Genomic DNA, 27,923 nt, shown 5'->3' with positions numbered 1-27,923 from the left:
AACTCGGGATTGGCCGGGTGCCGGCCCCCGCCCCCCTTCTCTCGGCCAATCGCCTTCCTCCCACTCTGGCCGCCGGGTGCAGGGTAGCCAACAGCCTTGGGGTTGCGTCTCCGCGTCGCAGCTTTCCCGGCCGCCGCTCGCCGCTCCCGGACGCGCCCACCCCTCCTCTCTCTTCGGGTCTCGGTCCAGGTGAGCACCTGTAGGACCGAGACTCGCCTCAACCCTAGGCGGAGGGATCTGGCTGGGTTCTCGGAAGGGGTCCCCGCCGCCCAACCGCGGGCCAGTGTTGCATCATCTGCATCTGCTCGCGGCGGAGCCGGGGCCGCGCCTGCGGCGTCCCAGACCCACTCCTAGCGCGAGTCCAGACTCTCCTGAAGCGGGGGTTTCCGCGCCCACGTGGCGTAGGGCCTCCGCTCCAGCTCCCGAGACTGAGCAGGGGTCAGCAGTGGGGACGAGCCGGGGAGCGTGGGGCCGAGACCTGGGGAGGGTACTTTCGGAAGGTGCGCTCTAATGGTGCGTGCCATCATTGATTTTTTGCTGCTTTTTGGATGAAAAATGGTCGTTTCGTAAATTGCTCTTTTCCGTCAATTCTATTAAGTGGGTTGTGTGTGTGTAAAATATTGATGTGGTTGCGCACGCCGCACGAGCCCTGGCTGCCCGCGGGCGGGGGTAGCGTGGCGAGGGAGCGCAGGGCCCCGCCCACGGCACAAACCAAGGGAATGGGGGAGGGTGCCATACTTTGAGCCCTAGACGGGGTGGGTGGCTGAGCTGGACAGTACGGAGGGGAAGTGGAGGAGGAGGAGGGGGGAGCGCAAAACGTAGCCTCCCAGGGGTTACTTGGGGGTGTTTATCCCACACGATATCCCCAAATGCCCCTCCGATAGTCTGGGTGACCCGCGGTCTCCAGGTTCACTGGAGAGGCTCGATTTTCCGCCTGGAAAGTCTCACTGGGAAACAGGAGTTTACTACTTTCCACGCCCTTGGCCCTGACTGGACCCCTGGACCGACTAGGGCGCGTATGCAGGGAGCGGGGGGTGGGGGGGGTGGGGTGAGGGTTCTGTCGAGGGTCGTGACCCCAGGAGGGTCTTGGGATTTGAGGTGCGGCAGGAGCCGGCAGGGCGGCGCTAAGTGAGCCCGCCTGCCCCGGACGCACATGCGTCGGCGCGCAGGGCGCTTTGCCTGCGTGGAACTGAGCCCACCTGGAGCCTAGCCAGGCTGGGCGGGACCTAGTTCGCGGGTTCGGGACCCAGTCGCCCAGCGAGCGTCGCACCGAGTGCCTGTGGGTTCTGTAGAGACTGTCTGCTCCAGTCTGAGTTCCCAGTAGCTCCTTACTTTTCCGGAGGTTGCTCGAGGCGAGGTAGGTCGCCACCTAGGAGGCGCGGGGCTGCCCGCGTCTGCGGGGTATTGTGGCCAGTTCCCGGGCCTGGGGCTGCCGGCCTGTGGGCCTCTGATGGGGGGAGAGGGCGCTTCTGCGTGATGGAAGAACCACATTCCCCCGCCGGCGGGCGCCCCGCGGAGCTAAAGCAGTGTCCCGCTTACCGCATGGGCTTTTTGATAAGGAGCAAGAATGACGTAGGATATCCTTGCAGCGTTTCATGAGGGAACCTAAACCCCTGAAAAAATATTTGCTGATCCTAGGGTTTGAAGGAACCACTGCTCCAGGTACGTTTCAGGCAGACGAGCTCGAAGGCTGATTTCTGCCCCGGAAAGCTGGGGGAGAATTTGAAAGGGCCTCGGGGATTTGAAATGGATGTGATTGCGAAGGGTGGGGGTCTCCGCCTCCCTAGGCTTCTGCCTGTGCATCTGGGGCGACCTGCTGGGCTCTGGTCTGCACCTGACCCCGCCCTGGGAGACGGAGCCAGCTGGGGCTACCTCTACTCTTGCTGGGTGCCTCTACTCTTGCTGATGGCAGCGGTACCCACAGGGCCTGCTCTGGAGGAGCGAGCCAGCCGGTCAGTTAGCCTCCACGTGTACTTCCAAGTGTGGGGCCCAGTTCTACCTGGACTACCCCACCTGTTCACAGCATAACTGCTTTCCTAAGCCTCCTGGGGAGCAGAGGCACAGGGTTGGGGGCTGGGGTCCCTCTAGCTTCCAGGAGGAGGGCGGGAGTGGAGATGCACTCAGAGATCACCTGGAGCCACATCCCTACCTTGAGCTCCTCTCAGGGACCTTCCAAATCCACAGGGCTCCAGATAGGTTGGGGAAGGGGAACTTTAGATTTATAAAAAAGTTGGGAATAGAACAGAGTTCTCACAACCCAACCCCCCCCCCGCCCCGCCCCCAACACAAACACATCAAGCACAGTTCCTCCTCTTATTACCATCTTAGGTTTTTTTTTGCAACCAATGAACATTACTCTTGATTTAAGTCCGTACTTACTCAGAGTGCCTTAGTTTCCCCTAGCACCCTTTTCTGTTCTGGGGTTCCCTTCTGGAGACCTCATTCCATTTAGTCTTCACTGCTCCTTATAGAGTCGGAGCCGTGATAAATTTTCAGTCGTCAGCCTGGTGAGTGATGGCTGTCCATTCCTGTTTCTTTCTTTCCTTTTTTTTTTGTCATCTGTTTTAAGTTTCCATGAATTTTAAAAATTTGATAAAATACATGTAATATGTTGTTTATTTTAACCATTCATAACTACAATTTGGTAGCAATACTTACATTCGCAGTGTTATGCAGCCATTACTATTGTCTGTACCCCAAACTTTTTCATGGTAACTCTACCTATTAAACAGTGACTCCTTTCCCCAGCTCCTGGAAACCTCTGTTCTCACTGTCTCTGATTTTGTCTGTTCTGAGTACCTCGTATAGGTGGAGTCATGCAATGTTTCTTCTTTGCCTGATTTACTTGACTTAGCAGAATGTTTCCTTTTTTTAGGGTAAAAATATATTTATTACTATCTTCATCTTCCTCTAATTATTTCCATCATTCAATGTAGTCTTTCTAACACAACATTGTTGAGATATCTTTGATGTATAAAAGTTGTGTGTATATTTAAGGTATACAACTTGATGTTTTAATTTACATATTCATTGTGAAAAGACACCACAGTCAACCTATAAGATAAATAACATTCATTACCTCTACATAGCTGCTGTGTGTGTGTGTGTGTGTGTGTGTGTGTGTGTGTTCATATGTTGAGAATTAAAACTTCATTCCATTTTTGTGACCAAATACAATTCCACTGTGTGGATAAGCCGCATTTTGTTATCCGTTCACCCACTGATTGACATTTGGTTTGTTTCCATGTTTTTGCTGTTGTGAATAGTGCTGTTATCAATGTGGTGGACAGATGCCTGTCTCCATGTTTTGGGGTAGGTGTGTAGGAGTGGGATAGCTGGGGCACACAGTAGCTGTACGTTTAACCTTTGGGGAAAGCGCCCAGTTGTTTTGCACAGCAGCTGTGCCTGCATAGGTATGCCTCTTCTTGTCCAGCTTCTTGAGTGAGAGGAGCCCCACACCCAGAGGAGGCCGGGTGAGCAGGAGTCTCCAGATGGGAGCTGTAAAGCAGGCTCTTCTGCAGGAATCTGGAAATAGGCTGAACTGACAGCTTCTCCTCCCCTTCCCTTTGGCAGGTCCCACCATGCCTTTTGAGACATCCCCCGCAGACACCCTCTGCAGGTCTGCAGGGTGCCCCCACCTCTCAGGGGCACACTTGGGGAGAGGGAGCCTGGAGAAGGAGCCTCCAGAGGACAAGGAAGCCAAGGAGCTGCTGTGGATCCGTCCCGACGCCCCAAGCAGGTGTTCCTGGCAACTCGGCAGGCCGGTCGCCGACTCCCCACATTGCCACGCTGCCCTGTGAGTCCCGCTAATGATCTTAAGATGGTCCATCTGTTACCCTGTCGGGGAGGGTCTGTTTTCTGGAAGCCAGATGGTCATGTGGACCTGGGGTATGACCTCCCGCCCCCTGCTCCATCCTTTGCAATCACTCTAGGTGCATGGTGAGTTGAGATGGGAGGTATTTCAAAGCTGAGTCCCCCAGGGCTCAGAGAGGCCACGGCTTGTTTGTGCTGTAGCCTGGCACCTAGGTGGGGCTTCTCAGGTGATAAAGAATCCACTTGCAATGCTAAGGATGTCTCTGGGCTTCCCTGATGGCTCAGTGGTTAAAAAAAAAACAAAAAACTGCCTGCCAGTGCAGGAGACTCGGGTTCGACCCCTGGGTTAGGAAGATCCCCTGGAGGAGGAAATGGCAACCCACTCCAGTATTCTTGCCTGGGAAATTCCATGAGCAGAGGAGCCTGGCAGGCTACAGTCCATGGGATTGCAAGGAGTCGGACACGGCTGAGTGGCTGAGTATGCACACATGCTAGCCCTTAGGTGGGTGCCCTCCCTGCCAGCCCAGGACTGCGCATTCTTGTAATTAGAACCATGTCTGCCTTCTCTACTTAACTCCAGGTCATGAAATATTTTTCTATAGTGGGGTTTTTGTGGTTGGACTGAGACTGTTGGATGAACAAGCCATGATTTTAAGCGCTCTCAGGCATTCACTGTCTGCAGTGATCTCAGTTTGAAGAACTGTGGTGGAAAATAGAGTTCATATAGTGCATGCGTCTTTATCAGGCACCTCCTGTGTCTGTGCCCTGTTCTAGGTACAGGAGATAATCAGTGGGAAAGACAAAAAGACAAAAATCCCTGACCTACCGTGAAACTGAAATCAAGTCCACTACATCTTAGGATTATCTTTATTTCCCTGGTGTAACCTCCCAACAGTAGAACATAAGTGTCATAAGAATGTACCTTTTAGGTGCTTGATTCTTACTTCTTATACACTGCTATGCCGACGCCGATGCTTACTGATTTTAGATTCAGAACTGGGGATGTGCAGGGGGTGTGCTCCAAAGTGGGGTCAATGGACAGAAATGACATTTACAAACCCAGAAACTCCCGACATTAAACACATCTCAATGCTGGGAGCTCAGGAGGCCAAGATGGCTACTGGCCAGACGTCACGAGCCCTCACTGCCAAAGCAAACCAGGGCAGGGGGTGAAGGGCCTGTGTGAGAGTGGGGTTGGGGAGGCCCGGACTCCTGACGGCTCCATGAGCGTCTCACCTGGGCCTGGACACCGTTGTACCCAGGCTGTAACCTGGCACCACACCTGTGCTCCACGCGGTGGCCTGACCCTCCTCCAGCGCCCTGGCAGGCTTGCTGTCCCCCCCAAACCGCTTGACACAGCTCAGGTTCACTGTTTGTGAGGAGCTGGGCTCAGGCCCGAGGCACTAGGGCTCACCTACTGTGGGACTCTAGACCTGGGTCCCTGAAGGAGACAGCCTGGGGGTCCCAGCGGGGAGACCAGAAGGGTGATGAGATGGTGGCGTGGCCACGTGACTCGGGGAGACTTCAGAGGTGGTACCTGGATTGGCAGGAGATGCTAGGCATGTGGGTATCTGGGGAAGGGGATTCCAGATGGTTCCCAGGTGGGGTGGACTTAGAGGAACAGAGCGGGAGCACCGGGCCGGGGGAAGAGCTGCGGAGGGAAAGGGGAAAGCAGGCCCCTCCGTGGTGAGGGGTTTCAGGTTTGTTCCAGGGTGCTGTGGGCTCTCCCAAAGGAAAAAGGGAAAGCAACTGAGATGAGGTGTTAAAAGTCTACCCCCAGGCTCCTGCCCTGGTCACCTCAGGCCAACTTCTCCCGTGACTTTCTGGCCCCAGGGCCTTGTACTGAGTCGGGAACCCTGAGTTCTCCGCTTGCCCATTAGCCCCTGCTGGGGGCAGGGGTGGGGGTGGGGTTACAGGCAGGCCAGGCCTCCCTCTCCTTCTAGTCCATAAGCCTCTGCTAGGGGTGGATGACTCAGCCACCCCTCCTGCCCTCCCCAGGTGTTTAGTTCTCCTGCCTTGGCTTTGATTAGTTAATGAGTCAACCCCAGGGTTGCCCCTAGGACTTGGTCTCCCTCCAAGGCTGGGGTCAGGAGCCCTTTGTCCCTGCCCAGGCTCTCTCCCCTCACTCTGATGCCCACACCTCTATTGGCTGAGCCTGCTTCCGGGGCGGCCCAGGGCATCTGTTTTAGCTCCTCACCACCTTGGAAGGTGCAAGGGTTCCAGATGGGCCATGTCGCCGCCTGTCTGGGCTAGGGGCGGAAGGCAGCATTCCTGGGGAGCTGGCTCACCACCTTGGGGGTGGGTGAAGAATCCACATTTATAACAGGCTCTTGCTGTGGGGGCCGGGGTGCCTTCAGCTGTGGGAGCCATGGTACAGGAGAGATCCAGAGCGTAGGTAGCCTTTGTGTTTCTTCGGCTCAGTTTTGCATATTCCAGCAAGAATTGGTGGAACCTCCTTGGCGTGGATGGGGCAAGAGTGTGGGATCGGAATCTCTCCTCGAGGGTGAAGGTGGAGGGTGCGTTGTGGGGGCCACTTGGGAGACACAGGTTCAAGGTGTGTACACAGCTGAGCAGCTGCTGGGCTGTCCTACACCCCCTGTCAACTGTCACCAGCTTCTCAGCTGGAAGAACTGCTGCGGGGGGTGGTCACTCAACTTGAATGGGGACCGTTGACCCATGAGAAGCGAATCCGACTCTGAGCCTGGAAGCCCACCTGGGAGTCGTCTGACCCTGGCCCCAAGCACAGGGGTGACCAGCCTTTGTTCTTTGGCCTGCGAGTCGAGCTTCCCACACCTGTGACAGACACCTGAGTGACGCCTGGGTGGGCTCTGAAGCCACTGTCCTTGTCTGGTGGCCAGACCCTCTGAGGGGTCCCTGCCCTCAGGTCCCTACCAGTTTTTTCATCAAAGAGAAGGAAAGGAGGTATTCCAGGAGGCAGGGGCCATGAGAGGAGATGAATATCAAAAACCCTAAAAAGACTGGGGCTTCCCCAGTGGTCCAGTGTGAGACCCCCACTCCCGGTACAGGCACACAGGTTCCAGCCCTGGTTGAAGAACTAAGATCCCACATACCATGTGGTGCAGCCAGAAAAATGAACACAGAACCCCGAGAAAGATAGACCAGGACATGCTGTTGTTTTGAGAAGTGAAAGTGTTAGTTACTCAGTCGTGTCACCCTCTGCGACCCCTTGGACTGCAGCCTGCCAGGCTCCTCTGTCCATTGAATTCTCCAGGCAAGGATACTGGAGTGGGTTGCCATTCCCTCCTCCAGGGGATCTTCCTGACCCAGTGATCCAACCCGGGTCTCCCACTTGGCAGACAGATTTAACACTCAAAAGAAGTTGCAGAAGTAGCACAGAGAGATCGTGGGGACATCACCCAGCTGCCCACTGACACCGTCTGTTACCACCGTGCGTTTGCAAACCCTGGAGACACCGGTGCAGCTGTTACTAAATCACATTCGTTTTCATGGGTTTTGAGGTGCACTTGCCCGTGTGTGTGTGTGTGTGTGTGTGTGTGTGTGTGTGCGTGTGCCTTTTACCAAGCGTGGATTTGTATAATCGCCATCCTGATGCTTGTGAAAGCCAATTCTTTGATTTATTTAAAAGAGTGTGCTGGGCTGCCAAAGCCGGTTTTGTTTTTTTCTGAGTAATCACGGACTCCTCCTCTGTTTAAGGGTAAAATCTCCAAAAATCTTGCCGGATATCCTGAAGAAAATCGGGGATACCCCGATGGTGAGGATCAACAAGATCGGGAGGAACTTTGGCCTCAAGTGTGAGCTCTGTGAGTGCCGGCTTCCTCGCCCTATGCGAGTCTTGTGGGCCTGGGGGGGCGGATGTCCCTCCACATCGGGTAAAGTCAGAAGCATACACGACAGGGAGGGGCGCTGGGGGGTGACCGAGGCCGCTCCGGAGTCGTCGGTGTCAGAGAGCCGAGACCTGAGTGTGGACAGCAGCGTGTCCAGGCAGACATCGGGGGTGGTACCCAAGCGGGGACTGCGGGTGATGTAACCTTGCAGCTGCAGGAGGAGGGGGCCGGAGCCCAGGAGCAGAGCGGGACCCTTCTGTCCTGGACCATCCCAGGGAGGAGCAGACACGCCTTGGCTTGGACGGGCTGACGGGACAGTGGGGGCGACTATTGTGAGGAGGGTCTCAGCCATCAGCCAGGCAGGAAGTGACTCCCTGGGGGCTTAGACAGACACTTGTCATTCATGAGACGCAGTGGGAATTTGGGTGCTGTGTTTGCCTGGGCCCCCTACACAAGGGGATCGCCCTTGAGTCTCTTCCAAGTCCTGTGGGGAGGGGGCATCTTTGCAGGAGGCTATCTCCAGGAACACGGGAGGGTGAGGGGCTTTCTTCACCTCCACTCTTCTGGGCATGGAGCCCAGGTAGACATCAGCCTTGACCCAGAGGAAGTGGCAGGTGCAGAGGTCCTGGTTGGGGGGCAAGGGGACCAGGCCCAGTGCTGGAGCAGAGAGCCGGGGAGGGGAGAGTGTGGGGGTCTAGGGGCTTGGTGCCTCCTAGAGGGACTGAGGCCCTGTGGTCGATTCACCCCAGAGGCATCATCATTAGAGCCTTCCTGCCCCCACCCCTCCCCGGGCAGTGAAGAGTTTTCTCCAGAGCAGTGAGCAGAACACACCACTGGGTGGGGGAGGGGTTCGCTGCCGGGGCTGTGCCATAGTGGGCTCCATGCTCTCACGTCAGATAATAGAAGCCATTACCTAGTACCCTGTAGGCATGGGCCTGCTGCTGCTGCTGCTAAGTCACTTCAGTCGTGTCCGACTCTGTGCGACCCCATAGACGCAGCCCACCAGGCTTCCCTGTCCCTGGGATTCTCCAGGCAAGAACACTGGAGTGGGTTGCCATTTCCTTCTCCAGTGCATGAAAGTGATAAGTGAAAGTGAAGTCACTGAGTCATGTCCGACTTTTCACAACCCCATGGATTGCAGCCTGCCAGGCTTCTCTGTCCATGGGATTTTCTAGGCAAGAGTACTGGCTTGCTGCACCTCAACTCGGCAAGAGCCCTTGAAACACTTTAGTGTGTCCATTTTACAGGTGGAAAAACCGAGGCTCAGATTGGTTATGTGGCTTACCCACGGCTGATCAGCTGGAATCCCTGCCTTCGTGCCAGCCTTTCCATGGGCTCGTTAGAATTTTCTAACTAATTCAAGTGTGTGGCCGGCAAGAGTCCAGGGCGCAGGCCTCCTCAGCGGTCAGACACTTGAGAGCCCCCTTCACTGTCCCAGCAGGGCCTCTGTGAGTCCCGGGAGAGAAAACCTGTCTCTGGTTGTGGGATTTCAGAAGCCAGCACAGACCAGGATGGAACGCAAACTATGGGCCCTCCAGGCTGGCCAGGGCCCTGCCAATCACATTTGGAGCCACATCGCTCCCTTTTACTGACACGGCATAGTTTTAAGAGGTGGGAGGGAGTGCCCCTATGGAAAGACAAGCAGAGGCTTGGGCACAGCAAGGGCGATCCTGCCTGCAGGATGGGGAGGATGGCCAGGAGGCCCAGGGGATTGGGGTGTGGAGGGTCTGCTGGTTGTGGTCTGGCCGTGTGATGGGGGGGCTGTTACTTCAGGATATGAGGTCATTTGGCAGGGCCACTGGGCCCGATTTAAGCCTGGGGCTCCAGTCACCACCCACCCCCAGCACATGCCCAGCATGTCTCTTTGGGCCTGTGCTGCCTCATGGGGGTGGCTCTGCTCCGTCCATCCAGTGGGGGCCCCCTTGGCTCCTCTGTCTCATTCACCTGGAGTCGTCGCATGGTGCATGGCAGGTAGGATGGACAGGTGAGAGAAGCCACAGTGGGCATGCACCTTCGTCCAGGTCAGGTGTGGGAGGCACAGTGGAAAGTGACGATTTTCAGAACCCCTGAAGCCTGCCGCTGCATCCCAGCGTATCGGGTGATGGGAAGGGACAGCAGGCATCAGTTAGGGCTCAGGGCCTCTTCCTCTCGTGATGCCTCTCTGGCTCCCAGTGGCCAAGTGCGAGTTCTTCAACGCGGGCGGGAGCGTGAAGGACCGTATCAGCCTGCGGATGATTGAAGATGCCGAGCGTGAGGGGACCATAAAGCCTGGGGACACGATCATTGAGCCGACGTCGGGGAACACAGGTGGGCGCTGCCTCCTCCTCCAGGCCCGCGGTGGGGGTGGGAGCGGCAGTGCCCCCCCGGCTGCATTCAGGGTCACTCTCCCCTCCGGTGCAGCAGCCCCTGGGTCCACAGTGAGCCCCACAGTGTCTGCTGCTGTTGCTTTTGAAATATTTACGTGCTCATTTGGCTGTGCTGGGTCTTAATTGTGGCATGTGGGTCTTACTTGCGGCATGTGGGATCTAGTTTCCTGAACGGAAATCAAACCCAGGCACCCTGCGTTGGGAGCTTGGAGTCTTAGCCACTGTTATTATCACCTCCCCGGCTCCCAGTGTGAGCTGGAGGAATTGGGGTTCACGACATGCACCCCCTTTTCTCCCCTCATTCGAGGGCAGAAGGGGGTGACGGAGGGCCTTTTTCCAGTGCTCTCTCCCCTGGGCCTCTGGGGCTGGCGGTGGGGCCTGGAGGGTGCCATGGCCCCTCTCACCCCATGTCCTGTCCCCAGGGATTGGGCTGGCCCTGGCTGCCGCTGTGAAGGGCTATCGCTGCATCATCGTGATGCCGGAGAAGATGAGCACAGAGAAGGTAGGCAGGTGGGCGGGGGATGGGGCGGCTCCCGGGCCTCTGTCCCCGCGCTGCAGGCCTGGCAGGGAGTTGAAGGCTGCCACGTGCCTCTGCAGGTGGATGTCTTGCGGGCACTGGGGGCTGAGATTGTGAGGACGCCCACCAACGCCAGATTTGACTCCCCCGAGTCGCACGTAGGGGTCGCCTGGAGGCTAAGGAATGAGATCCCCAATTCTCACATCCTGGACCAGGTGAGGTCAGGGCTGAGGGGTGAACACGCTCCCAGAGGTTTGGACCGAGTGGGGCCTTCCCTGGGGGATCTCTGTTGGGGGCTTGCGGGTGGTGTTGCCTCTGCAGGAGGAGGGGCGGAGTGCAGAGTGACCGATGTGCTGGCATGCAGTTGCTGCCCTCTCCCGGCCCAGTGTGTGGCTGATGGGGTCGGCAAGCCTTTGGCTCTGCTGCTCGTGTGCCCACTTCAAGGGCTCAGCTCAGCACGCTGGGTTGGAATGTCCCTTGCAGAGGACCCTGGGAGCTCTCTAAGACATAAAATGCATGCATGCAGACCTTTTAACTGGATGCTCTTCTTTGTCATTCATTCCACGTCTGGGTTAATTCAGAAATCTCATCTTCTGGAGAGCTGGTTTTGATGCTTGGTGTCTGTTGAGCCACAGGAGCCCCTCTGACTTGCACTGAGTCATTTGCCTGGCACCCTGTGGCTGCTGCCAGTTCTGTGTGTTGACCTCATCATGGCTCCTTTGCTCTTTCCTGGCAGTACCGCAACGCCAGCAACCCCCTCGCTCACTATGACATCACGGCCGAGGAGATCCTGCAGCAGTGTGACGGTGGGTACCTCTAACTCTGCTGTCCATCTTGACTGGGAGTGTACACTTACCCACTCCTTGATAAACTCCTATTCATGCTTCAAAACCCAGTTCAAATATCCCTTCTCTGTGAAATGCTACCCTGAATATTTCCCAGGAGCATTTTCCGCCCTCCGTTCTGCCCTCTTGGACTCTGCCCATGCCTCGCCTGCAACACCCAACTTATCATATCTGTTTACCTAGTAGTCTTTTCCTCCAAACTTGTAGGCGCTCCTAAGTGCAGGGAATAAGCATGTCCCAGGCTGGTGCTGGGCTCACAGTGGGGGCTTCACATTGCTGAACGGCACTGACCCCAAACGCCAGTGTGGGCACTGAATTCAGCGTTCGGGTTTTCTCATGTGCAGACCTGGGGTGGTGGCTTGCAGCTTGGCTTCTTGGAAGCTCTCTGCACATTTGGTGCCAAACCACACGGGGGTTGCGATATTCTCTAAGGGCTGTTTCCTGAGAGAGTCCTGGGAGTGGCTGCCAGGGGCTTGGCACCTTTGGCTTCCTGTTTGGAGCCTGGTGTTGGCTTAAGTGCCCTCATTCTGTGCCCAGGAGCCAGGCAGCATGGTCCAGGCATTTGCTCACCCAGGTTTTACATGTGAGAATCCTCTCATTTGGCAAAAACAGTGCATCTGCCTCAGCATGGGTGCCTGCGCTGACTTGCCTGCTGGGTGCCTGAGCTGGCCACCAGGTGCCGAGAGAGCCCAGACAATGTCAGAGCTGAGCTGAGTGGTTAATTCTAGTTCCTTTGGTAGTTCAGTTCACTTACCCACGTCATCTGAAACCAGACAGCCCCCTGTGCCCCACCTCCTGCAGGAAGGTCCCCTGTTCACAGATTCACAACTCTCATGGGGGTTTTATGACTGGCTGCCATTTAGATTAAATGGGGCTTCCTGGGTCCCCATTACGGTGAATGCTTCTTCAAGGTGGAGGATGTGATGAAAGGTTTCAGCATGAGAACAGTTCTGCTTTTGCCCTTTGGATGACCTGCCTTTGTCGTGTATGAGAGCATTCTTGATTCCTATGAAGAGTTGGTGGGGCATGGCCGCTCCTTCCTGGGGATGTCCTCCCTGACACACTTCTCCATCCCTAGGGAGGCTGGACATGCTGGTGGCGTCAGCGGGCACGGGTGGGACCATCACAGGCGTGGCCAGGAAGCTGAAGGAGAAGTGCCCTGGGTGCAAGGTGAGGGACTGCGAGGGGCATGGGCACCACCCCGCCCTGCCCTGCCCGGAGATGGGGGCCTGAACGCAGGTATGTTTCCCACCTGTGGCCTGAACTACAGCCAGAGGCTTAGCCATCAGTCTGCTTGGCCTTGGGCGCCCAGAGCGCCTGTGCTTTAGAGCTGAAAGTTCTAGCTCCCGACACTTCTGCCCCGACAGCCTTGCATCTTGTAGGGTGTGTGGACCTGCCCTGCCAGGTGATAAAGGACAGCAGTGCATGACCCGGGTGCCTAGATGGATTGGGATGGGAGAGTCCAGCTGGGGGGCCTCCCAGGATCGTCCCAGAGCTGTAAGCGCTCAGGCCCTGGGCTCTGAGATCTGGGGGGGGGGAACTTGGGCCTGGGGAGGGGCTCAGAAAGACCCCACTGGTGGTACCCGCGTATCCTCTCTTGCTGCCTGTTTCTCTGATGTCCAGGAGAGGTCATCCCAGCGCTGCCCCTCGCCCCAGGCTCCCACTGTCCACTGGCATCTCTCCAGGGCTGTCCTAGGTGCCCTGCACGGGAGGAGCTTGCCGGAAATCCACTTCCCCCAGCCTCCCACTGCCCCACCCCGAGTGCCCCGAGCTGGACATTTAACATGTGATCTCCCAGCACCTGGGCCTGGGCTTCTGGGTTTTGAGTCTTGAGGCCTGGGAGCGGGGCTGCACCCTGATGCCAGCCGGGCGTGTCCAGGTGAGACTGGAGCCCTAAGGACGCCCACTCCACAGATTGTTGGCGTGGATCCCGAAGGCTCCATCCTCGCAGAGCCTGAGGAGCTGAACCAGACGGAGCAGACGGCCTATGAGGTGGAAGGGATCGGCTATGACTTCATCCCCACGGTGCTGGACCGCACGGTAGGCGGGGCAGCAGTGGCAGGGCCAGCCTCAGCCTTGTCCAGCAGGGCACGGGTGACCGGCCCAGCAGGAGCAGAGAAATGAGTTCCGAGCTGTGTAGCTGGTGGTAGACGAGGTGCTGTCCCAGGGGTCCTCACGTGGTGACTCACGGTACTGTGGTCAGTGAGCTCCTGCCACGGACACAGAGGCCATGGGTAGGGGTGTGGCACGTCCTGTCTGTGTACAAACCTTCCTGCAGAGCGAGGGAGCTGGGCGGCTGGGGCAGGTGAGCAGGCCAAGGAGGGAGATGTGAGGACCACAGAGAAGGCTGCTTTTAAGGACCATAAAGGAAGCTTCAGGCAGAGAGACCTAGGCTACAGTGTGGCCACGCTGCAGGGCTGGCAGGCAGTTTAGGCGCCATGGGCACACTGTGGACCCTTGGGCAGGGGGAGTGGGGACGATCTAGGTCTGCAGAGTGAGTGTTGGATCCCAGCAGAGGCTGGGCTGCATCCCCGGAGGTCATGGCCACCTGGACCACCGTCGTCTGCGAGATTGCAAACTGGGCCGTGGGCCCCACGCCCACCCCCACCCCCCCACCTGACTGCTGAGTGCTGGGCGCTGCCCGGGCTGACTGTGTCCTTGGCTTCCCGCAGGTGGTGGACAAGTGGTTCAAGAGCAACGATGAGGAGGCCTTTGCCTTCGCCCGCATGCTGATCGCTCAGGAGGGGCTGTTGTGTGGTGAGTGGATGCCGCACTCTGCCCTGCCAGCTTTCGTCCAGCATGTGAGGGACACCCTCGCTCTGGCCGCCCGGCCACCTGCCCCGGGGCTCTGAGTTCCGTGGGAGGCTTTGGTGGTGCAGTGCTGAGCAGATGGGAGACGGAGCAGGGTGTGGACGGATAGTGAAAAGTGGGGTCCCCCAGTACCCCACACCCAGCTCATCCACCAAGGATCTCTCCAGAGCAGGTGTGGGCGTGCCCACACTTGGGTGCACATGCAGCCCCCCGCCCCCCTGGTGTGTCTGACCCCTCCTGCCCTCTCGGCAGGTGGCAGCTCTGGCAGTGCCATGTCCGTGGCCGTGAAGGCCGCCCAGGAGCTGCAGGAAGGCCAGCGCTGTGTGGTGATCCTGCCGGACTCGGTGCGGAATTACATGTGAGGCCTCCGTCCTCCCCGTCCTCCAGTGCCTGCGCTGTCTCTGCTCCCGGCCATTCCCCCAGATCCTACAGCAGGGCCCAGGGAGCCTGGGGTCTGCGGCCCCGTTCCGCGTCCCTGGAGTTCACGCGTTCTCGGCCGGCTTGTCCCCAGCTTGGGTCTCCCAGATGCCTTTGGAAGTCTGTGCACGTTCATCGTGGCAGCACTTGGGGGCCTGGCGGGACTCCCCAGGGAAGGGACCCCGTGTGTCCCCTCACTCCTTTGAGCTCTCAGGGCCTCCTGTTCAGCCATGGAGGGTGAGGACGAGGACGTGGCCACCCTGAGAGCAGCTCCCCACCCCCGCCCACTGGATCCTTTGCTCACTCACAGTCTGGCCCTGAACTGGGGGGACCCAGGCTGGGGTCAGTGGCCCCCGAGGCCCCTTCGAGTCCAGTGGTTCTGAGTGTCTGTGCACCTGGAGCTCTCTGGCTCCTCTGGGCTCATGGCCCTGCCTGGGGTCACTGGCCGAAAGAGCCAAGGTTGGAGTGTGGGCCGGAGGTCACAGGGGGCTAATGCCCTCCTCCATGGATGCGTGTACCCTCTGGTGTCCTCCCTGACCCAAGAGTGACCCAAGAGTTACACACCTCGAGTGAGCTCAGCTTCCCCCAGGGGGGCCATTCCGTAACCGGGACTCCAGCTGCGGGTGAGTCACCTCTGGGCGTCCACTGCCAAGTTGCCCTGAGCCTGGCTACCCACCCACACTACACAGTGCATGAGAATGGCCATCTCCCCATGTGCTTGGCTGGCCTGCTGTGTGGGCACGCACGTGTGCCTATGTGTGCGTGAGAGAGGGTGGAGTGAGTGAGTGATTGTGTCCTCAGCATGGACGTCTGGGCTAGGGGCTGGGGGGCCTCGGCCCCCACTTTTTTGGCCCTCATCTGCCTTTTGGGGCAGGTCCCTGGCAGCCCCTGAAGCCTGGCCTGGTGTCCTCTGACCCCTGGTGGGACAGGCTCCCCCTGCCAGAAGCCCTGAGGGGCTGTGACTACACGAGATTCGGGACAGAACTGTTACTGACCGGGGTCTTGGACCCTTTGATCAGTAGAAATGGATCCGAGGCCAAACAGGAAGTTCAGGCAGGGCTTTACCGGGACTTGTGCTGCAGCAGTGGGAGCAAAAACAAATATTAATAACGGGTTCCCTGGCTTGTTCCCTGAGCGTGGGGGGTGGTGAGCTGGGTCCTTACATGGGGTGGGTCCAGGGGTCGGGCCAGAGGGTGGTCTGCCCACCGCTGGGTGGTGGTGTGTGCAGGGGGCATGAGCAAGACCCTGCCTCTGCTCCTGACACCTCGGAAGCGGTGCTCGGGTTTGGGTCCTTTAGCATCTTATCCACAGTTTGTCGCATCCGCATGTGGTTACTTCTAGTCCCTTCTCGTTTCCTGGTATCTGTTGCTGGAGGAGATGTTTGTCCAGGTGCAGGCATTGCAGCGAAGGGTCCCGAGTCCCAGGGTCCCAGCCCATCACAGAACCTTCTGCTATGCTCTGGGCATATTCAGTTCTGGTTGGCCAGATACCCATACTGACCACCATTCCCTAGGAGGTCTTTCTGGCATCCAGCCCTCAGATCTCTTCGTGGAGTCTCCAGCCAGCCCCTTGGGGTCCCTGCTGGACTGTGGGGTCTGGGGAAGGTGGGGTCTGGGCTTACTCTGAGGCCCTCTGCCCTCTTTGGGGACAGGGGTGGTGTTGAGACCCTCCGCCCAGCCCTGTGGCTTCTGATGCTGTAGGTCCAAGTTCCTGAGCGACAAGTGGATGCTGCAGAAGGGCTTCATGAAGGAGGAGGAGATCTCGGTGAAGAGGCCATGGTGAGGACACCTCTGGGCAGAGACCACATGTGCGGGGCTCAGGACTCACGTGCCAGGTCCCCAGCGGCACATGTGCAGTCCCTCACCTGGCTGGACGCCCCCCGCGGGCTCCCTGTTCTCACTCGTCTCTCGGTTCACGGACTCCCTGGCCTGCCCTCTTCCCTCAGGTGGTGGCACCTCCAGGTTCAGGAGCTGAGCCTCTCGGCCCCGCTGACCGTGCTGCCCACTGTCACCTGTGAGCACACCATCGAGATCCTCCGGGAGAAGGGCTTCGACCAGGCGCCCGTGGTGGACGAGTCGGGGTCAGTCTCAGCCTCCGTCCAGTGCTCTGCCCTACCGGCCCTGCCTGTGTGCCCCTCTGCTCCGTGCCTGCACTGCTGGGCAGGGTGGCCCAGCCGACCCCACAGCTGGCCAGCTGACCTCGGTCACTTTTCATCCAGATGCTCAGAGCGTTGGACGGCTGGTCCCTGAGCCCTGGCCGGGGTGGGGCCTGGTCGTATTAACCCTTCCCACCCCCCGCACCCAGTGTGTGCACAGGAGCACGTGCCTCCCTGGAAGACCATGGCAGACGTGCGGTGGTGACGGGCCTCCATCAGGACTATTCCAGGTCTAGCACCAAAAGGCCCACATCCCAGGACCCTGGCCAGTTGGTGACCCTTGACACTTGTCAGAATGGAAATGCCCAAAGGACTCACCCACTGGTTTGCTCTCTGCCCCCACCGGACAGTCAGCTCCCAGGGTGGGGCGTCGGGTCACTGCTGTGCCACACAGAGACCCCGGGCAGACAGTGTTAGTGTGTTAGACGCTCAGCGTGTCCAGCTCTTTGCATCCCCATGGACTGCAGCCCGCCAGGCTTCTCTGTCCATGGGATTCTCCAGGCAAGAACACTGGAGTGGGTTGTCATTTCCTTCTCCAGGGGATCTTCCTGACCCAAGGATCGAACCCGGGTCTCTCACATTGCAGGCGGATTCTTTATCCTCTGAGCCACCAGGCCAGATAGTGGTTGATTCCAAGAGGAGTTTGGGTTTGGCCGTGAGGGCGGCTGTGCTGAATTCTGCCATATGGTAGGAGAGGCGCCAGTGCTGACCACTGCCCTGTGTCCACTTCCCCAGGGTGATCCTAGGGATGGTGACCCTGGGGAACATGCTGTCGTCCCTGCTCGCAGGGAAGGTTCAGCCATCGGACCAGGTTTGCAAAGTCATCTACAAGCAGTTCAAACAGGTACGTGCCCCACATGACCCAAGCAGGCAGTGCCGAGACCAGCTCTGTTCTGGAAGGCGGGGTGGGGAGTCCCTCTCTCTAGGGTGCCGGGTCCCTAATGCTCAGCTCATCAGATCCATAAATCGGAGGCTTTGCCCTGGCTTCACAAAGTGAGAAGCCCCGGGTGGGGAGAGGCCAGCATCGGCGAGGTCTCACCCACGTTTCACCGACACCCGAAGGCTTCCTCACCCCTCCCCTCTCGGCCCGCTGGTGTGCACCCTGTCCCACAGACGGTGCACGCTCCCCAGGCTCGTGTGTGCACACAGCCCCACCGAGTGTGCCCTTCCCGGGCTCGTGTGCACACGCAGCCCCAATGTGTGTGCCCTTGTCTGGCTGCTTTGACACAGTAGTGTTTCAGGGTCCCTCCGAGGTGTGCGTGCACACTGTCCACCCTTCCGTGCCTGAGTCCAGTTCCGTTGTGTCTCTGGCCTTTCCTGTGGATTCTTTGGTGTGTGTATGGCCCTCCCATCCCTCAGGGAAGAGCCGAGCCTCTAAGTCCCCCTCCCTTAGTGTCCCAGGCTGGCCTGCAGCCACACCCTTCCTCCAGGGGGTAGCTGAGTCCTGGTCCCTTGGGCTTGAGTGCCACCCAGATCCTCGGGGGTCTCAATGCCTTGCCACTGAGGTGCTGGGGGGTGCAGGCAGACTCAGGAGGTCCTTCAGTGTGGCCCCACGCATCCCCGTCCCTGTCCAGAGAATGTCCCAAGAAGAATGCAGCACTGTGGAAACCCAGGCGGGTTCCATCTCCTGGGCACACCTTCCCTGCCCAGGGCTGCCCCTTCTCACCGCCACCACCTCGGCGGGCTGGCTTCTGTCACTGAGCAGCATGAAGAGGTCCCCGTGGAGCTCTGGCTCTCCCAGAGGGGAGGAGGAATCCTGACCCCTATGGTCTGACTACGTCCAGCATCTGACCTCATGAAGACAAACACTGGGGAAGTTGCTCCTGCAGCCCAGCACGGCTGTGTTGGGTACCCCTCAGCATGCACGCGCACCCACGGGCAGGTGGGCCCGACCCTCCTCACACAGCTGAAGGCACTGCTGATGTATTTCCTCCCGCCCTGGAGCTCGCATCTTCTCCCAGGGAGCCTGCCTCCATTACTGGAGTTGAACTAGAAAGCATACCCAGTGGGGTTTCCCCGGGGCTCACTGCTTTGGAGATCACCCTGGGGGTTGAGAAATGGACCCTAAGTGTGCCTCCTTCTTTCTCTTGGAAGCTCTCACCATGTGTCTGTCGAGCAGATGGAACGGAGGGCCCCATGCTCCCTTGCCCTCCCTGTGCCCTGCAGTACTATGTCTTGTCCTCACGTGGGATTCGTTCCAATGGATGTGAATACTGCGTTGTTCATAACCGAAGGGCCTAGTTCACCGAGGGTCCAGTCGTTGAGTTCTGCAGTTATGTTGCTCAGTTGCTCAGTCATGTCCGACTCTGCGACGCCATGGACTGCAGCACACCAGGCTCCCTGTCCATCACCAGCTCCCGGAGCTTGCTCAGACTCACGTCCATCGATGCCATCCAGCCGTCTCATCCTGTCGTCCCCTTCGCCTCCTGCCTTCAGTCTTTCCCAGGGGTCTTTTCTGATGAGTCAGTTCTTCGCATCAGGTGGCCAAAGTATTAGAGCTTCAGTTTCAGCATCAGTGCTTCCAATGAATATTCAGGCTTGATTTTCTCTAGGATTGACTGGTTTGATCTGGATTGGTGGGTTTGATCTCCTTGTTGTCCAAGGGACTCTCAAGGGTATCCTCCAGCACCACAGTTCGAAAGCATCAATTCTTCCAGTTCTCTCAGGTGTTCTTTTATGAGTGTCGAGTCCCATTCAGTCTCTTGGGTCAGCAGGAGGCTCCAGAAAAGCCCCTTGGGGATGCCAGCCTCTCTGCCGCTCCTTTCCTTGGGCTCCGGCCAGCGAGCACTGACTACAGCTTCTCTTCCAGATCTATCTGACGGACCCGCTGGGCAAGCTCTCGCACATCCTGGAGATGGACCACTTCGCCCTGGTGGTCCACGAGCAGATCCAGTGTAAGCTGGGTCCCCTGGGGCCTGGGGGAGGGGTGCCGGAGCAGGAGCTCTGTGGGATGCTGGCTGCCCAGCCCCCGACCCCTGAGCTTTCCTGCTTTGAGCTCCAGGGCATCTGGGAGCCAGAGGTACTGATCCCCGGCCTTGGATGCAGATCCCAGAGGGACCCCGCTGTGGGCCAGGCCTGGGTGCTGGCTACCAGTGAGCTAGGGCGCTTTATAATCCAGGCCTCCTTGCTGCGTCTCCAGAGGCCAGTGGTGTCCTTCAGGTTCTAGGCTACAACAAGGTTGTAGAAATCCCAAGAATTGGTGGTGGGCTCCAAGGCCCCCACCCACTTTCCCGCTGAGGGTTGGTCCAGGAGCCTGGGCGCCAACTCTAACCCCTCTCCCGTCCTTGGCTCCACAGCACGGGACCTGGCCTTGTCGGGAGAGGTGGGGGGGCCGGCAGGTATGTACGCCCTGCCCACCCCTGGAGCTCGGAAGTGGCGCTGCAGTCAGTACCGCAGCCTCCGAGTGCAGGGGAGGGCGTCCAGCCCTGGACCCTGAGCCCGGCTGGGGGGGCCCTCCTCTGTGTTGACCATATTCTCATGTTTGAACACCCGCACACCCTGACCAGGGATCCAGCTTCAGGGTCTGTGAGTAGTTTCCGTGGATGCAGCCCTACCTGGAAGCACTGCCATAGATGCTTTTGTGCTGTGTTGGCAGAGCTGAGTGGCCGCAACAGACACCCAACAGCCCTTTACAGGAACTTGAAAGACCTGGTGTTGGACGGTGTCTCCAGGGGGCCTGAGGCCACCCCGACTGCCCTCCCCTGAGGGCTCAGTGCTCCTCCAAAGCTGCCCCTTTGCCTAAAGCCCCCAGTCTCTTCTGGGTCCCTGTGCTTTTTTCTGAGATGCTCCAAGCTGGCACCTCCATGCCTCCCCACCCCCACCCTGTCGACCTCTGCCCTCAAGGTTGTCAGGGACAGACGGAGGTGGGAGCTGGTGGAATGGGATGCACCCTGGTCATTTCCCACCCACTGCTCAGCTCTGCCCCACCCTCCGTGGGCTTCTCCACAGCTGTCAGTCAGCATTCTCCCGAGAAAGAACTAGCAGGACATGTGCATATAGAGATTCCCTGTAAGGTATAATCGGCTTACAGGCTGGCATGCCCCAAGAAGACCTGCAGGGCGAGCGGGCAGGCCTGAGACCCCATATCCAATGTTCCCAAATCCAAAGGCAGGACTCTTTCCTCTTGCTCGTGGAGGGTCAGCTCTTCTGTTCTATTTGGGGCCTTCAACTGGTTGGACAAGGCCCACCCACACTGGGCAGGGCGATCTGTTTTACTAGGTCCATCCAGTCAAGAGTTGTTCACATCCAAAGACACCCGGAATGACGTTCGACCCAGCGTAGGGGCACTCCATGGCCCAGTTGGGTTGAAATGTCGAATTAACCATCTCAGCCACCCTTTCTACCCTTGGGCTGCAGGGCAGGGGGCCCGAGTTCATTCTAAACCTAAGAGAAAGGCATGGGTTTGAGCACAGAATTGTAAGCCAGAGATGCGAGCTGGTGGTGGTGGGTGTGAGTGGGACTGGGATTTCAGGCCAAGACTCAGACCTTGGGCACCAGCTGCTCCAATGACTTTGACCCTCGGGCATCTCCCCATGGGTGTGGCTCAGAGGGGTCAGGCCCTGCTCTCTGCAGCCTCACCTGTGTGGATACTCTTGGGAGAAGAGGGCACTTGTGGTCAGACACACAGGTGCCCGTGGACATGGGGCAGCCTCAGGGCTGGCCCACCTGCCCGTGCCTGGGGATGAGCTCAGTGGCCTCAGCTCTGCGATGGGCAGAGGCCCCTCTGAACCTTTGGCCTTGTCCCTCCTCAGACCGCTGCCACGGGGAGTCCAGTAAGAGGCAGATGGTGTTCGGGGTCGTCACTGCCATCGACTTGCTGAACTTCGTGGCCACCCGGGAGCGGAACCAGAGGACGAAACCAGAAAGTGCTTTGAAGCTGGGAGGCGCGGGGGCTGAGGCCCAGCTCTGACTTCTCACTGCGAGGCTGCTTGGTTTTTCTCTTTTGCTTTTGTAAATACCAAGCAAACGGGTGATTTTTAGCCTCCTGGTGCTTGGTGTCACTCTGTCCAGACCAGTAGCAAGACTGCTTATAGCTTAGCCCGGGGCCGGCAGAGATCTTGTCGTTTCCTCGTCTTTAACACTTGTCTCCCTAAATGAATCTATTTATGGTTTATTCCATTAGACGTGTTTTTCTTTAACTTTCTTTTAAAATGTTTCAGCAAGCAAATCTATCAAAAGAGAACCCAGCCAGGCAGATAGACCCCTGAATGACCAGGGTAGGGAGACTGAAGGCGGAGGCGAGAGGGCCTCGCCAAGGAGTCCAGAGCAGGGAGCAGCAGAATGGGGCCCAGGAAGTGTGGGTCCGGGCAACAGTCCACTTGGAGCTGGGCCAGTTGGAGTGGCTGGAGTGCTTGGGGTTTTTTAATTGAGGTGAAATTCCCGTAACCTAAAATGATTGATTTTTAGATGTGTAATTCAGTAGTGTTTACCAGAGGTTGTCCAGCCACCACCTCTGTCAAATTCCAAAACCTTTCATCCGCCTCTCAAACTGTCACTCCTGTCTCCCCACTTCGCCTGGCAGTTACCACTCTGCTTTCTGTCCATGGATTTACCTGCTCTGGATATTTCATATAAAGAGAATCATACTGTGACCTCTCATGTCTGGCTTATTTTATTTTACATTATGTTTTGGGGGTTCATTCACACTGTAGCGGGAATCAGTACTTCATTCCTTTTTGTGCGTTGGTCAGTCCTATCCGACTCTTTGTGACCCCAGGGGCTGTAACCCGCCAGCCTCCTCTGTCCATGGGATTCTGCAGGCAAGAATACTGGGGTGGGTTGCCATTTCCTTCTCCAGAGGATCTTCCTGACCTTGGCATTGAACCTGGGTCTCCTGCATTGCAGGCAGACTCTTTACCATCTGAGCCACCAGGGAAAATTTCTTTTGTGTGGCTGAATGGTATTCCTGACATGGATAGACCAGTTGGTGGGTATTTGAGTTGCTTCCAGTCTCGGGCTATTGTGACTAGCAGTGCGATGAACGTCCGTGGATAGGTTATTTGAACACCTCCTTTCAGTTCTTTTGGTTGGTTGTATGCCCAGGACTGGAATTGCTGGGCGTGTGATCATTGTATGTTTCAGCTTTTTTTTTTTGAGGGACCACCAGATTGTGTTCCGCAGCCACACCGTTTTACATCCCACCAGCAGCGCAAAAAGACTCCAGTTGCTCCATGTCTTTGCCAACACTTTTATTTTCTGGCTTATATATATATCTATCTATTTGGCTGCACCAGGTCTCAGTTGCGGCATGTGGGATCTTTTCATTGTGGCATGCACGATCTCCAGCCTGTGGGATCCAGTTCCCCAACCAGGGATCAAACCCATGCCCCCTGTATGGGGAACATGGAATTCCAGCCACGGGACTACCAGGGAAGTCCCTGGCTTTTGGTTTTTACAGCCATGGTAGTGAGTGTGATGTGTATGTTAGTCGCCCAGTCGTGTCCAACTCTTTGCGACACTATGGACTGTAGCCATAGTCTACAGAGGACTCTATAGGCTCCTCGGTCTGTGGAATTCTCCAGGCAAGAATCCTGGAGTGGGTTGCCATTCCCTGCTCGTGGTAACTCACCCTGGTTTTGATTTGCATTTCCTTAATGACTAACAGCGGAGAAGGCAATGGCACCCACTCCAGTACTCTTGCCTGGAAAATCCCATGGACAGAGGAGCCTGGTGGGCTGCAGTCCATGCGATCGCTAAGAGTCAGACACGACTGAGTGGCTTCACTTTCACTTTTCACTTTCATGCATTGGAGAAGGAAATGGCAACCCACTCCAGTGTTCTTGTCTGGAAAACCCCAGGGATGGGGGAGCCTGGTGGGCTACCATCTATGGGGTCGTGAAGAGTCGGACACGACTGAAGTGACTTAGCATAGAATAGCATAGCAATGACTAACAGATGTTGAGCATCTTTTCACGTGCTTTTTTGGTCATTTGTGTATCGTCTTTGGAGGAGTGTCTGTTCAAGTCCCTTGTCCACTTCCAAGTTGGGTTGTCTTCTGTTCGGTTGTAAAAGTTCTTCACCTGTTCTGTATACCAGGCCCTTCTCAGACCTGTGATTTGCAAACACTGCCTCCCATTCTACGATGTGTCTTTTCCCCTTTCTTGATAGTGACCTTTGGTGCACAACAGGATTTTCTTGTTCTGTTTGTTTTTGGTTTATTTGGCCTCCCCCTGCGGCATGCGGGATTTCAGTTCCCTGACCAGGGATTGAACCCATGACCCCTGCATTGGAAGCCTGGAGTCTTAACCACTGGACTCCCAGGGAAGTTCCAACAGTGTTTTGTGATGAAGTCCGATTTATCTTTTTGGCTTTGGTATTATATCTGAGAACCCGCTGCCAAATCTGAGGTCGTATTTTCTTCTAAGAGTTTACCACTGTAGCTTGTACCTTTAGTTCGTTGGTCCACCTTGAATTAATTGTTGTACCTCGAGGGAGTCTGGGATCCAGCTTCCTTCTTTTGTGTGGCTTTTCTTTTGGTGAAGAAACACTCTTCCTCACTGAGGGCACAGCCTGGTGGGTGATGCCATTGTCCCTCAGGAGCTTTGTGGTGGGGGCTCACAGGTGCCCCGCTCCCCGCCCCACGCCAGCTGCCTCGCTTCCTCCCCGCATCCTGGGGGGCTGCCTCTTGGATCAGCATGGTTTCTGGGAAAGGCTTCCTGTTGTGGACATGGCTTTGCTCCTCATGGAGGATCCCGGGTACAGCGGGGTGTGCCTTGTGGGAATGGCTGGTCCCTTGGTCGTCAACTACTCGTCTCCAAGACTAGAGGACCAGGTGTCCTGCGGCCTGGGGTCCCCTGGAGCCACAAGAAGGTCACACCACCATTCTCCCCAAGGCTGTTCGGGCCCAGAGACAAGCCGGCAGGTGGAGGTTTTCCCAACCAGGCCCTGGGACCACACACAGCTGGCTGGAAATGAATTCCAACCTTGGGGGTGGCTCATGGATGATTTGACTGAGAACAGCAAAATATTTTTAAAAAGTGTTTTTCAACAGAACGGGTAGGACAAATAATGTGCCCCAGAGATGCAAGGTCCCAATCCTGGAACCCGAGGATGTTCCCAGGTGGAAGTGTTTGCAGATGCGAAGTGATTGAGGCTCGAGGTGCATGACAATCCCAGATCACCCAGACAGGCCTAAACGCCCTCACATATGGAGAAACAAGGGTCCAGCTACGGGAGAAGCAAGGGGAGGTCTGAGACATGGACAGGAGGAGGACGCGGCCACATGCCAAGGAACACCGCCAGGGACCTGGGAAGCTGGGAGAGGCAGGAGGCCCCACCCCCAGTGTCTTTCCAGGGAGCACAGCCCTGTGACATCCTGACTGCTGGCTTCCTGGCTTCGGGGGGATGACAGTCCGTTGCTTTATGTCCCCATCAGTGACCCTTCGTTTCAGCAGTCCCAAGACGAGTGCAGGTTCCTGTCAGTGGAATCATCAGATGATACTCTTGTGTTTCACTTCTTTCTCTCAGCACAATATTCTGCTGATTTTTAAGATTTATTTATGTATTTGGCTGCGTTAAGTCTTCGTTATGGCATGTAGGATCTAGGTTCCATCATGCAGGATTATTCATTGCCGCACTCAGACTCTCTACTTGCGGCGTGCAGGCTCAGCAGCTGTGGACCTAGCTGCTTAATTGCCACTAAGTTGTGGACTTAGTAGCCCAGACTTAGTTGCTTCTCAGCATGAGAGCTTGTTAGCTCTCCCACCAGGGATCAAACCTGTGTCCCCTTCATTGCAAGGCATGTTCTTAACCACTGGACCCTCAAGAAAGTCCCTTTTTTAACAAATCAGTTCAGTTCAGTCGCTCAGTCGTATCTGACTCTTTGCAGCCCCATGGACTGCAGCATGCCAGGCCTCCCTGTCCGTCACCAACTCCCAGAGTTTATTCAAACTTATGTCCATCGAGTCAGTGATGCCATCCATCTCATCCTCTGTCGTCCCCTTCTCCTCCCGCCTTCAGTCTTTCCCAGCATCAGGGTCTTTTCCAAGAAGTCAGTTCTTCACATCAGGTGGCCAAAGTATTGGAGCTTCAGCTTCAGCTTCAGCATCAGTCCTTCCAATGTATATTCAGGACTGATTTCCTTTAGGACTGACTGGTTTGATATTCTTGCAGTCCAAGGGACTCTCAAGAGTCTTCTCCAGCACCACAGTTCAAAAGCATCAATTCTTTGGTGCTCAGCTTTCTTTATAGTCCAACTCTCACATCCATACATGACTACTGGAAAAACCATAACCTTAACTAGATGGACCTTTGTTGGCAAAGTAATATCTCTGCTTTTTAATATGCTGTCTAGGTTGGTCATAACTTTCCTTCCAAGGAGTAAGCGTCTTTTAATTTCATGGCTATAGTCACATCTGCAGTGATTTTGGAGCCTCCCAAAATAAAGTCTCTCACTGTTTCATTGTTCCCCTATCTATTTGCCATGAAGTGATGGGACCAGATGCCATGATCTTCTTTTTCTGAATGTTGAGTTTTTTTAAAAATAGTTAAAAAAAAATTTTTTTTTTTGGCTGTACCAGGCCTTAGTCAAAGCATGTGGGATCTAGTTTCCTGACCAGGGATTGAACCCGGGCACCCTGCATTGGGAGTGGGGAGTCTTAGCCACTGGACCACCAGGAAGGTCCCCAATATTCTGCTGATTTTAATAAAATATATCAGACATACAAAAAGGTGGAAAGAATACCTACCCCACTGAAGAGAGAAACCCTCACAGAGGGAGTTGGAGCCTGCCTGTGTCCTCTCATGGCACACGTGTGTGTCCCTAGAGCGTCACGTGTATCTTGGTACAGCCATCCTTCCCCGCTCAGCTCTGCACTTCCGAGATCGGCTGTGTGGACAGGGGCTGCACCGGCTCATCCGCATCCCTGTTGTTTTCCATCAGGCGGCTTTGCGCGCCCGCAATGATGGACTTTTGTCTCCAGTACTTCGTTGTGACCCTTGGTGCTGCCACAAACTTTAAAAAAAAACAAATGTATTTATTTTTGGCTGTGCTGGGTCTTCGCTGCTGTCAGGGTTCCTCTCTAGTTGTGGTGTGCAGGCCTCTCACTGTGCCGGCTCCTCCTGGTGCAGAGCACAGCCTCTAGGCCTCTAGGTCACGGGCTTCAGCAGTTTGCGGCTCCTGGGCTCTAGGGCTCACGCTCAGTAGTCGCAACATGTGGACTGAGTTGCTCCATGGCATGTGGGATCTTCCCGGATCAGGATCAAATTCGTGTCTCCCACGTTGGCAGGCGGATTCTTTACCACCTGAGCCTCCAGGGAAGCCCAGACACGAACATTTCTGAACACAGAGGCTGATCCTTACAGATCACTGTTGTGAACTGGCCACTGTTCTCGGCATTTCATCTGTATTCATTCAGTTTAGGTCTCGTGACTTAACCTCTGTGCTTCTACGAGACAGAAAGAAACTCACCCCTCTGTTGTGTGAGCCGCTGGTACTCTGGGTGTGGGCTGCTCACAGGGGTACTTAGGCAGGAAGAGGGGGCAGCTCTGGAGGAAGGGGGCCAAGGCTGGGGTGGGGACAGCAGGTTCCTTCTCGAGGCTGGGGGGAGGGTCTGTCCCAGGCTGTCCTAGCTTCTGGAGGTCTGCTGGCAATTCTTGAGGTTTCTTGGGGTGTAGAAGCATCACTTTGACCTCTGCCTCCATCTTCACAGTGTCCTCTCTATGTGTCTCTTTCCATGTCACCGTATTTTATAAGGAGCCAGGTCATTGTGTTAGGGCTAATCCAATGACCTCATCTTAATTAACTGCATCTAGAACAGCCTTCGGAGAAGGCAATGGCACCCCATTCCAGTACTCTTGCCTGGAAAATCCCATGGACGGAGGAGCCTGGTAGGCCGCAGTCCATGGGGTCGCTAAGGGTCGGACACGACTGAGCGACTTCACTTTCACTTTTCACTTTCATGCATTGGAGAAGGAAATGGCAACCCACTCCAGTGTTCTTGCCTGGAGAATCCCAGGGACGGGGGAGCCTGGTGGGCTGCTGCCTATGGGGTCACACAGAGTTGGACACGACTGAAGCGACTTAGCAGCAGCAGCAGAACAACCTTATTCCAGATAAGGTTACATTCCGAGGTGCTGGGTTAGGACTTCAGTGTGGATTTGGAGGGGACTCAGTCAGCCCCTGACACAGCCTCCCAGTGTTGGGACAGCTCCACCCTGACGAGCACTGCATCCTACAGAAAGCAGAGTCAGGAC

At 56.5% G+C, this 27,923-nt stretch overlaps 1 protein-coding gene across 3 annotated transcripts; it reads left to right on the top strand.

Annotated features, from left to right (window-relative positions):
* Positions 1-69: 69 nt before the first annotated feature.
* Positions 70-22,321, top strand: CBS (cystathionine-beta-synthase). 3 transcript variants are annotated; one of them, XM_027547043.1, is made up of 17 exons: positions 70-189; positions 3,574-3,796; positions 7,489-7,595; positions 9,792-9,926; positions 10,408-10,487; positions 10,583-10,717; positions 11,239-11,308; positions 12,426-12,517; positions 13,262-13,387; positions 14,020-14,104; positions 14,411-14,516; positions 16,276-16,353; positions 16,521-16,655; positions 17,466-17,574; positions 19,540-19,624; positions 20,027-20,068; positions 21,482-22,321. In XM_027547043.1, the coding sequence occupies exons 2-17, from the start codon at positions 3,582-3,584 to the stop codon at positions 21,637-21,639; spliced, it is 1,758 nt and encodes a 585-aa protein (XP_027402844.1). In that variant the 5' UTR covers positions 70-189; positions 3,574-3,581; the 3' UTR covers positions 21,640-22,321. The 3 variants fall into 3 exon arrangements, with proteins under 3 accessions (XP_027402844.1, XP_027402853.1, XP_027402864.1); XM_027547063.1 differs by lacking the exon at positions 70-189 and adding an exon at positions 1,235-1,357; XM_027547052.1 differs by lacking the exon at positions 20,027-20,068 and having other exon boundaries at positions 73-189.
* The last annotated feature ends 5,602 nt before the right edge of the window (positions 22,322-27,923 follow it).

This window comes from Bos indicus x Bos taurus, chromosome 1, assembly GCF_003369695.1.
Source record: "Bos indicus x Bos taurus breed Angus x Brahman F1 hybrid chromosome 1, Bos_hybrid_MaternalHap_v2.0, whole genome shotgun sequence".
NCBI lineage: Eukaryota > Metazoa > Chordata > Mammalia > Artiodactyla > Bovidae > Bos > Bos indicus x Bos taurus.
Note: the sequence above shows the minus strand (reverse complement) of the source record. Positions and strands in the feature narration are given on the sequence as shown.